Genomic DNA, 11,659 nt, shown 5'->3' on the forward strand with positions numbered 1-11,659 from the left:
TATGGATTTGTGTCTTATCATTAAAGAAGTAGCGCTAATATTTATTTAGGTGCGTTATTTATTGAAACACTTGATAAATATTTATTATTTTATATACGCATAAATGTACAATTTAAATATTTTATTATTTGACATTGTATTTGAACACAGCTCGACTCTTAGGCCGCCCAATCACTTTATTCTTTATTTGGACAAAAGCAAATACAAAAGCTAAAGCATGCTTATTTGTAAAATTTGACTATTTTTTAGCTTTGAGAGTAATAAATTTATAAATACATACCTTGTAAAGCGCTCACACAAGGCATGGGGGGAGATTGCACCAAATTGGTCTTTTTGCCTCATATCGTGCAAGTCTATTCTCTTGTTTTTTGAGCTTAAAGTAGAGTTTTTTGCTCTTGGAAACCTTCCAGCGCTCGCTACGTACACATCCATCATCCGATTTACGCACTAGAAGCGACACATACTAATGGGAATCATAACTTTGTATTGATACTTGTAAAAGTCACCTTTCATAGGCCATTCATAATTGCAATATGGATATTCATAATCTGTATTATATACAATATACCACAATCTCACATTTTGCATACTCTTGACTTTCACTTATATCTAGTCTTTGCCAATATCACATAGTTATAATGCATGTAAAAAACACATAAGATTACGATCAACAAGAGCTTAAACATAAAATAAAAGCTACACCCTAAACTTCAAGATGCATCTATTATATATTCTTACATAATCTAAAACCTAAACATCAACAAAGACAAAAACAATATATAGATTATAAGGTGAAGTTAAATACCTGTCATGCATACTCTTAACTATAATATGCAATTGTATTATCTTTTAAGTGAAAATTTTATGCTAAAATCTAGTCTCCTTCATAATATCACTATGCTAGAGACATGGATGGCTCAAAGTTATCAATCTATGCATGAGCCAATCTATGTACCACCCATCGATGGAATGATAGCCAATGGCAAATCAAATCTTTAATATCCAATGGTAGATCTCTATGGACTTATTATTGTCCTAGTTTAGCAAGAAAATAATTATTTTAATTCAAATCTACCAAGTGAACGCAAAGCACTCTTATTTATTAGTTATTTGAAAGATGTACCCACTTTCAACCAAGCAAATCTCCAAGCAATCTTACTTGTGTACATAGCCAATACTTCATTAAGTATTTAACATTGCTTCTTTACCACACACTTTGACAAAAGCTCTCCATCAAGTTATAGCCTATCTCATTCGCACACACAAAAATTATAATTTTGAAGAAAAAAAAGGTTTACCTTGTATTTCCTAATGTAGTATGTCACATCCATTGTGATTGAGCTATCATGGTCATACTTTTCAGAATGTGAAGATGTCATTTTGATTGTATGCCCGAGATGAAAGGGAGAGAATGACTATCATTGAGCTGTTGGTAAATAAATATCATATCTTTGTTTTCTTACACCCAATCATATGCACTTAAGGCATCATTTTGGACCATTTGAAAATCCATACCTTCAAATTTGTAGAAGATGTGAAGGATATCCTTTATGCGAAGGAACATATCCCTACAAAGGCCATGACAAATCTCCCCATTATGATCATTATGATTGTACTGCATGTAATTAATACACGCAATTGATGGCTATAAATATAACCAATAAACATAAAAGTGATATTGAAAACCCATGGGTTATTTGCCACCTTGCATATTGGGATATTTCATATGCATAGAAAAAGTGATGTTATTCATACCTTTTAACCTAAAAGCACACCAAAAACTATATAATGAAGAATAATGGATGGCATTCTCTATGTATGCTCAGTGTGAAATCAACACAAAAGAGGAGTCTTATTAAATTCGCTCCAACTACGAACGTTTAAGTGGATTAGCCAATTGTCTTACTCTCTCGTTTGACTAGTCTTCCTTCTAAAATTCATAGGTAAGCTCTCCTTCATGCTTTCTCCATCAATAAAATCAAACACACAATCCCATCATAAAATAGTTGTAATTGTGCATTTGAAACTAGCTTGATAGGTCCAATTTCACACTCCAAACCAAGGATGTAACATCAAAGGGCTGCTTTGTGGGCATTGCAAGATAAATAAGCAAGGTCACTTTATGGGCTTTGAAAGTCATTATTGCACTCATATTTGAACCTTTGGACTATCCAAGGGAGAAAATGGAAAGTGTGGACAATGTGTATGGCAACCACAATAGAAATGGTAAGGGATTTTGAATGTAAGGCTTTGTTTTGCACCATAAATTACAAATCCATAACAATATTCAACATTTGGAAATAGCACCTAACATTTTAGCCAAGATCTATCCACACCCCACCTTATGTTGCACCTACATCTATACATTGCTCAATCTCTCATAAGCATCAGCACTTCTCACCTCTCTAACATCAATGTCAACCTAACAAGATAACCCGTCAACCAAAATCAACCTACACATGCCAACATGTCACCCCCACTTCAAGCCCCTACATCTACTCCCACCTCTTACAACTCACTATCAACCATGTCAATTATTATCCTTATACTACAATTTTCTCATTCCAACATGCATGCTTGCGTAGCATGATAACCCATCAACTATAATCAACCTACTCTCCCCGACATGTCATCTCCACTTCAAGCATGTACAGCTACTCCCTATCAACCATGTCAATTATTGTTATTTCACTCCTCCAATTTTCTTGTCCCCAAGTCCATTGACAATTTTCAAACAAGCAATAGTCTTCTCACATTGTTATTGACCATGCCTCCTAAGTGGCATCTATTGCCTTGAGTGGGCCCCATCCACTCAACATATTTGCCAACACTATAACCCCTTAGCATGACATCACCAAGCAAACAAGTTAGGGCCACAAGTGTCATAAGCGGTCAACAGCCTATGCATTACAAAGGAGGAAGAATTCGCCAAAACCCTCATCTACCAATGTGCATCACTACAATCTTTTCTACTAAAAATCAATGCAATACTTCAATCCATAGAATACTTCAATCCATAGAGGGAAGCAACAAGGCATGCCACAATCCAGTCGACTAGCATGAGCAAGTCAAATCAATAGGCCACCAAACAAGTATGTGATTGTGGAAGGTCAACCGCATTGGCATGAAGGCTATTAAATGTAAGTATCTCCCCCTACCCATCAAACTTTCGTTCTCTTAGTCCATCTAAGATGTATCTCATCTATGAACTTCTATATCCCTTATCCTCAACCTTATCTTATCCTCCCAAGTACCCCTCTCGCTTGTCACTCCACTAGGTATTACTTGTTCCCTTATTTCTCCATTCTCATCACATATATAATACACTTCTCTCAATGACAACCATTAGGGTACAAAAGTTCATTTTAGATCCTTCTCTTATAAAAACGGCCATCATATCCCTTGCTAATATAAGCCTTCCACAGACAAGATTATCCAATCATCATAAAAGGACTCTTCTATGAGTTATTTGTCATCATCATCCTTATCACCACCTCTCTACTCCCAAGTTGAGAGTGAGACTTGAAATATTGAGGACTTTCTTGGTTCCTTCATCTTGGAGTCCTCATCAACCATCACCACAGCGACATCATAGATATATGTTTTCTATGCATTGACCTAGAAAATCAATTACAATGCTCATCAAATGATATCAAGGGTTCATCATTCATATAGGATTTTATAAGATTGAAACTGATGAGAAGGAGATGATTCATCCTTTGTAGGCTATCATTGCAAACCTATCTCTTGCATGGAAAGGGCTGTCACCTCGTAGCCATGTTGGATGGTTCTTCTATAGTGTGACCGAAGTACCGCTTTAAAGGATTATCACCCGAGTGTACACACAAGGCAACCGGTCACCAATTGGATCGATCAACAAAGGACTTTCTTGGACATAAATGATGAAGTACATGGTATATTTCAACAATTTAGCTCTCCTAATTATTTCCTTGAGGGGAGCACTCTTAGTTACACAAGGTATACATCACTCAATAGTAAGAGACATACTATCTACAAAGTTTTCTATCTTGGTTCCAAAAATCCAAATGCTAGTCTATTTCCACATAGTCTTGGCTCATCACTTCAACCTCCTCTAATCACAAGATTAAACACAAGTCTAGCAATGATGCCATGTTAAAATGTGCAAGGAAACTGACAAGTTGCAAAAACACTTACAAGAGAATGGAAGATCAGCAGACATACTGAGAAATGATGACGCAATAGCAGCCCCTCACAAGGTACAGAGGATACCTGCAATGAGGACACTAGAAGTGAAGAAGGCTAGAAGGATGGGAGACAGATAAAATAGGGGTAGTCATCCAACTGACTACATTATACAGACAAAGGTGCACACATCAATGACCCTTGACTATCAATGTTGAACTGAATATGTGTTGTGATGAGGCTGCTAGCACCTTCATCCGGGGATCATTTCTAGATGATGCACTCATTGTTTGTCAGGGTTTGCCAGTCTTTGTGCTGAAATTTATTAGAGAGGGACTTGAAGTAGCCAAGTTCTTTTGTGTCGTTAGAAGCTAGCTAAAACTTACATTTTTGCTTTTAGTACAGATCGATCTTACATGCACATGTTGGTTTGGGACATGAATTAGCCAAGTTTCTTTTGGTAGCTATAGACTAGTGTATAGACCAAATTTGATACACCTATGAGTTAATTGAGGTGTCTACTTTTAAAGCCTGCTATAAATGTTAGTTGCTTCTCTAACATCGGTACAAACATAACTGGTCAATGGAATCTCTTGGTCAACATCACATGATGATGGTCAATATTCAGTGATGATAGTCAATTCACCTGGCATTCTGAACAAGATAAGCTGCATCTTAGAGGCAGACACATCAGTAACCAATGCCTCTCCTGGAGCTTGAACCACTTGAATCTCCAAATACTTCACACTGTAGTGTGCACTGCAAGTAGATGGACACCCCCAAGAAATCAATCTGCATCTTAACCATTGCTCTTTGCTGCCATTTCAGGAAAGACAAGCACATCCACCACTGCGGATAAAATCCAATGAGTGTGTTCAAACACACAAGCTCAAAAGCAATACAAAGAGGACCATAATAAGTTAAAACCATGCAGTCAAATAAAACTTACCACACAGCTAGCAGAAAACCTCTGCCAGAGCTATTCAAAGAAATGTGTTATCACCCCAGAGCATTCATCTTTTGAACTGCCCCAGCCCCAGAAATACTGATATCGTGAGAAGGACAAACAAGAGAGATTGTCCACCAGGAGCTAAATTCGGTTTCTGTGGAGCACTCCTGTAAGCATACACACATAAACATGTACATTTTTGTCAGCTCACAATCTTTAGCACCTACTTGCAGATCCAGCAAAAGAAGTCACTAACCTGTAGACAGACTTATACCGATATATCCAAGCCATTACTGGAGGTAGAAAGCCAAAGAGAAAACAGTTAGCATATATTCCAGCAAAATCCAAAGCAGCTGTAAAAGCACCAGGATATAAACCAGACATAACAGCTGGAGGAGCAAGTGCTAGAATCAATGTCCACATGTTCCCACTCTTCCTTTTCTCTCCAGCTGCATCACCAGTATCGCTGTGACTACTTTCACACACATAGTGACCTGTGTTTTCGGCAGCCTGTTTCAAGCTTGGTAAGTTCATGCTGTTGAACAGCAGGAAGGTGTCAGATAATTGCCTCGGGAAACTCAAGGCATAGCCAATTAGAGTGGTGCCTAGAGCTGAAAATGCAAATGCCTGTACAGCAGGGCCAGAGAAAGAGCTCACTGAAAGCAGAAGTTTGATAGGATCAACTGATGTTGCTGAAGGTGGAGTAATAGCTAAAACCACTGCATTCCAAGAGAGGACCATAACTAAAGGCACCAATCCTCCACACAAGATAGCTCTGCGAGCATACTCCGGGTGCCCGATCATGCTACACACTACAGGTGTAATGACATGAAACCCTAATGTAAGAACTGCTACAGGGATAGATGGCAATAGCGCTTTCAAAGACCAGCTGCCATCAAGCCATGCGGTCACCATTGTTCCTCGACCAGAGTATACTCCCAATGCTAACAAGGAGAGTATGGATGCCAACATAAGGGCGCACAGGACACGATTGATATTGTCAATTGCCCAGAAAGAGCCCCAAGTCACAACAGCTGCCACCAGGGTTGGACACAAGAGTGTGGCACAAGAGGAGGGCAAAAATGGCATCCATTTCTGCAAAATTGAACCTAACCCAGCAATGCAGGCAACAAGGAGAGCATAATTCAGCACCGCATAGATGGCAGCCACAGCGCACCCGGTGTGATACCCGAGCGTATGTGTGGCGAGGCCCGTGAAGCTGACCTCTGATGTGTTCTGATCTTCCATTAGTCCGAACGAGAGCTCTGCCACAAGCAGGATGGAAGAAACCACATAAACCCAGGATGCAATGATCATGAAGGAGGATGGGAAGATGCCTGCAGGTAGGGTAGCAGCAGGCAGGCCCAATATACCAGGGCCAACGGCGGTCCCAATGATGAGGGCCACGGCAGCAGCAAAAGTGCTACTAGTGTGATTTTCCTTCACTTTCTCTTCTGAGCTGATAGCTCCATCCGGTTCTTCTTCTGTCTCTCCTGCAGAACTACCATAGCTATCAAGAGATGGGGAATCTTCCCTGATGGTACACCGCATGGGTACTGCTCGTCTGCGCAGGGGAGCGAGGGCCGATCTGCACGAGATGCCATGTGGGCAGCAGAACAGGGGAGCTGAAGAGGAATTAGAGTAGAGCCACACATCGATGAGCCAGCAAGCGTGCCTGCTCCTGGAGATGTTGGATTTCGCATGATAAGACGAGCTGCTGAAGACGTGAGGACGAGAACCATAAACGGGCTCGCCCGTTGCCATCTGTCTCTCCCGTTTCACCTAGCTTGAGGCCCCGTGAGCCGTCAAAAAAAAGGCAGGGAATGCCTGGAAATCACCCTCTCGAGGTTGATTACCAACAAATTATCAAAAGAAGAACGAACATTCATTTTGCCCTTCTTAAATTTTATATTTTACATTTTCTTTAAATGGGATCATTAAGGAAGATATCAATAGGGGATCTCCCTTGCCCAGAATTTTTTCCGCCGCTACTAACTAGATGACAAGGCCTTTATCTAAAAATGTCTATATCTATCTATCAAGAGTTGAGCCCTTGCCGATGAATGGGGTTGATATATACTACCCACTAGGACATAGCACTTTTTGTCAAGATTATGGGAGAGAAGGAAGGAGTCTCACTTGTAGCTTTCTCGCTTGCACAATGGAGGAATACACACACAGGTGGAGGCTGAAAACAGTTTTCCTCTTCTTAGTTGTGTAAGCCAAAAAGAACTCTACTACAAAGAAATAGAAGAACCCTATATATGGGTCTCAAACCAAACTCAACTAACTAAGGTGGCATACTAACTGAGCCACGAACTAGAGTAGATAAGGATAGCTGTCATCTAGCTATTATTCATGGGCGGTGTACCAACCGCATCTGCACCTAACAAGTCAGTGACATAAATGCACAACGGTCACCCTGGCATATCACGAGTGGAGCTCGATATCTCAACACTCCCCCTCGAGCTCAATCCCAATTCCTGCACACTAAGCAGGTCTCTGAACTTGCGCAGCTTCTCTACGCCCAATGCCTTCATGAATATGTCAGCTACTTAATCCTCTATGCTGACATAAACTAGATCAATAAGACCTAGTAAAACCCTCTCCCGCACATAGTGATAATACACCTCAATGTGCTTTGTTCTAGCATGATAGACTGGGTTATTTGCCAAGTGTATACTACTCATGTTGTCACAATAAATGACAACTGGCCCATCTGTAACCTGATGCATATCATAAAGTAGCTTATGCAACCAAGCTACCTCACATGCAGCCATTGCTGCACCCCTATACTCAGCCTCTGTGCTCGACAATGCAACTATAGGCTATTTCTTGCTACTCCAAGTGACTGCAACACTCCGAAAAGAGAACACATATCCACTGGTAGATCGTCTATCAGAAATACTACCAGCCCAATCAGCATCAGTGTATCCATGCAACTGTATCTGAACCCCAGTCTCATAAAATAGTCCATACTGCAATGTGGACTTCACATACCTGAGTATGCGTCTAGCCGCATCCAAATGTGGTTTCCTTGGAGCCTACATAAACTGACTTACCAATCCAACAGCATAGCTCAAATCTAGCCTGGTAATAGTCATATAAATCAAACTTCCTACTATGCGTCTGTACATAGTAGGGTCTTCGAGAAACTCACCTATATCTGCGCTCAGCTTCACATTCTGCTCCAAAGGAACTAAAATAGGCTTACAGCCTGTCATCCCATATTTGGACAACATGTCCAATCCATATTACCTGTGTAAGAACCGTATCCCACTTGGTGATCTAATCACCTCAATGCCCAAGAAATAACGCAGCTCTCCCAAATCCTTCATCTCAAACTTCTGCTTCAATAGCATTTTCACATCAAGGATATCTTCATCACTATCACCTGTCATAATCAAATCATCAACATAAATGACAAGTAGCATAATACATTTCTATGTTTTTCTCACATAAAGTGAGAAATCTGCCTTGAAAATCTGAAAGCCAATAGTGACAAGATACTGCCCTATCTTGTTAGACCATGCTCTAGGTGCTTGCTTCAAGCCATACAAGGCTTTCTTCAACTTGCAAACAAACTCAGGATGAACAGCTTGCACATAACCTGGTGGTTGCTCCATAAAGACATCTTCTTGCAAATCACCATGCAAGAAGGCATTTTTTACATCCATCTGATGTAAAGACCATCCCTTTGATGCAGCCATAGCAATGACTACTCTTACGGTTGCCATCCTTGCAACCGGACTGAATGTTTCTTCATAATCAATACCATATGTTTGTGCATACCCCTTGACTACTAATCTTGCCTTGTATCTATTCACAGAACCATCTGCATTGTGCTTCACCTTATAAACCCACTTACAACCAATTGCATTCTTATCTTTAGGCAAAAATACCAATTCTCATGTAGCATTTGCTTCTAAGGCATCCATTTCTTCATCCATGGCTTTCTTCCATTTTTATTTTTCCATGGCTTGCTCAAAAGAAGTGGGTTCTGGTTCATGTATCACTTTGACCATATAGGCATAGTGAATGGCTGTAAATCCATCATATTTCAGCCTATCCATAGGATACCTAGCTCTAGTAGACCTGCACAAAGTAGGTTCACTCCCAGGTGCTCTCAAAACATCCCTAGTCTTCCTTACTCCAGGTGTAACAATAGAAGGAATACCCAACTCATCATCAATGCTCTATTCTGAGCCACTAGATTCACCATCCACATAAGAGTGACCTGCATTCACATCAAACATGGGCTAAGCTACCTTCTCTTTTCCTTTTCGTGATACCTACATACCACTATCTGCATTGCTTTGAGGAGATTCTCTTGATCTCAATCTGCCTGTCCATGGCGAAGAATGTGAACCACTGCTAGAGGACACTCCATGTCCACTAATATTTTGTGATTGTTGCTGTGAATTCTATGCAACATTACCATTTTGTGCATCTACATCATCAATCACATTTACTGGTTTATACCAGCTACTCATCTCATCAAAAACAACATCTCTGCTCACTGTAAACTTACGAGTAGAAGGGTTATAACATCTATACCCTTTCTGCTCTGCAGAGAGTAACCAATAAAGATGTACTTCTCAGCTTTTGGATCCAACTTGGATCTCAACTCATCTGGCACATGAACATAGGCAATGCAACCAAAAATTTTCAAATGAGAAATATCTGGTTTCCTACCAGTATACTTCTCCTCTAGAGTCATTCCATGTATTGCTGCAGTGGGAGTCCTGTTCATTATGTAGACTGTTGTAGCAACTGCTTCAGCCCAGTAAAAATCTGGCAAGTCTTTTTTGTTGCTTTATGCCATGCTCTTGCAGGAACCTTGCAAACTCATTTGAGAGGTACTCTCCCTCTCCATCTGACCTTAGGCATTTTATTTGCAGGCCTGTTTCTTTTTCAACCATAGCTTTAAGAGTCTTGAAATGCCCCAACACTTCACTTTTCTTTTTCATAAAATACACCCAAACTTTTCTGCTATAGTCATCAATAAAAGTGACAAAATAATGACACCCTCCAATAGATGCAGCTTTAGTAGTCCACACATCAGAGTGGATTAATTCCAATGGATTCTTACTCTCTTGAACATGTCTAGGAAATAGTTTCCTTGCCTGTTTTCCAAATTGACAGGCTTCACATACCTTATGCATTTCTGCAACCTTGAATTTGGGCAGTCCTGCAATAATATTTTGGGCCTGCATTGATTTAAGTCATTGTACATTGACATGACCAATGCGTTTATGCCAAATATCAATATCTGCAACTACACCGGTCCCATGTGCAAACATTGCTGCACTCAATTCAGGCATGTCTACATCAAAAGTAAACATTCTGCCCTTCTTCTTTCCTTTTGCTATCAAGCGACCTTTATTTTTCATATCCTCAACAAAGCATCCATGAGGATTAAATCTGACTTGCAAGCCTTGCTCAACCATTTGACCAACAGAAACCAGGTTCTTGGTGATATTCGGGACATGAAATACATCCAACAAGCATTTCTTTTTCCCATCCTGCATAGACAAAGGAATTTTTCCAATTTGCACTATAGGATGTGCAGTATCATCACCAGTCTCCACAAATCCTAGTTTTCCATTTTCCTTGCATCCTGCATCCATTCTGCATTACTTGTCATGTGGTTTGATGCACCTGAGTCAACATACCACACATCGTTGCTTTCTTCTTCACTTGTCACAAAATTGGTCATGTGCTGCACCATAAACAAATGCTCATTTCTGTCATCACCCTGTCTACTAGAAGATGCATAATTCCCTTGTTGCAATTTTCCATTCATGATGTCATTCTGCTTTTTATAGCAGTCTTTAGCCATATGACCCATTTTACCACAATAGTAGCATTCAACATTGCTATTTGCATTTTGGCCTCTTTGCTATCCACCACGACCTCTTTGGCTCCCCCTACCTCTAGAGTTACCACGTCCTCCTCCATAGGACTGGTTTTCTTGAGTTTACTGCATATTCTGATTTCTACCATGGCCTCCAGATCGGCCTCCTCTACCTCTACCTCTACCTCTTCCAGCATTTGAGTAGAAGAGAGCTTCTTTTGAAGTTCCTCCCGAAGAAGATGCACCACCATTTCTCTGCTCCTCAGAAATTAGAAGAGCAATCAACTCCTCAAAATAAGGAAATCTTTCACGGACGGAAATGGATGTTCGGAACTGTGCATAATCCTTTCCTAGACCATTCAAGGTCACAGAAACTAAATCATTATCTCCCACTGGTGACCCAATGGAAGCAAGTGCATCTGCAATCTTCTTCACCTTCATGTGGTAGTCATTGATGCTCATACTTTCTCTTTGCACATTATGCAACTCTTGCTTGAGCTGCATTTTCCTGGCTTGCGTATTTGTGCTATACATTTTTTACAAAGTATCCCATGCCTCCTTTGGCGTACTTGCATCCTGAATATGCACAATCATAGAGTCTGAAATACTGATAGACAACCAGTACATAACTTTTCTGGCTCTCTCATGCCATCCTTTAAATGCCTGCATTTGCTGTTGATTGGGAACAT

General features: G+C 40.3%; 1 protein-coding gene across 4 annotated transcripts; it reads right to left on the bottom strand.

The window, feature by feature from the left end:
- Nucleotides 1-291: 291 nt before the first annotated feature.
- On the bottom strand, nucleotides 292-6,960 carry LOC148017612 (uncharacterized). 4 transcript variants are annotated; one of them, XM_087662895.1, is made up of 5 exons: nucleotides 5,370-6,960; nucleotides 5,114-5,280; nucleotides 4,811-5,013; nucleotides 4,177-4,251; nucleotides 292-416 (listed from the first exon to the last, which is right to left on the bottom strand). In XM_087662895.1, exons 1-2 carry the CDS (start codon nucleotides 6,875-6,877, stop codon nucleotides 5,178-5,180), a joined length of 1,611 nt encoding a protein of 536 aa, XP_087519021.1. In that variant the 5' UTR covers nucleotides 6,878-6,960; the 3' UTR covers nucleotides 292-416; nucleotides 4,177-4,251; nucleotides 4,811-5,013; nucleotides 5,114-5,177. The 4 variants fall into 4 exon arrangements, with proteins under 4 accessions (XP_087519021.1, XP_087519017.1, XP_087519018.1 ...); XM_087662891.1 differs by lacking the exon at nucleotides 292-416 and adding an exon at nucleotides 1,162-1,568; XM_087662892.1 differs by lacking the exon at nucleotides 292-416 and adding an exon at nucleotides 1,587-3,618 and having other exon boundaries at nucleotides 3,769-4,251.
- Nucleotides 6,961-11,659: the final 4,699 nt, after the last annotated feature.

The sequence above is a fragment of the Lygodium microphyllum genome, chromosome 22 (assembly GCF_053477565.2).
Source record: "Lygodium microphyllum isolate KBCC chromosome 22, Lygodium_microphyllum_v1.1.10, whole genome shotgun sequence".
NCBI lineage: Eukaryota > Viridiplantae > Streptophyta > Polypodiopsida > Schizaeales > Lygodiaceae > Lygodium > Lygodium microphyllum.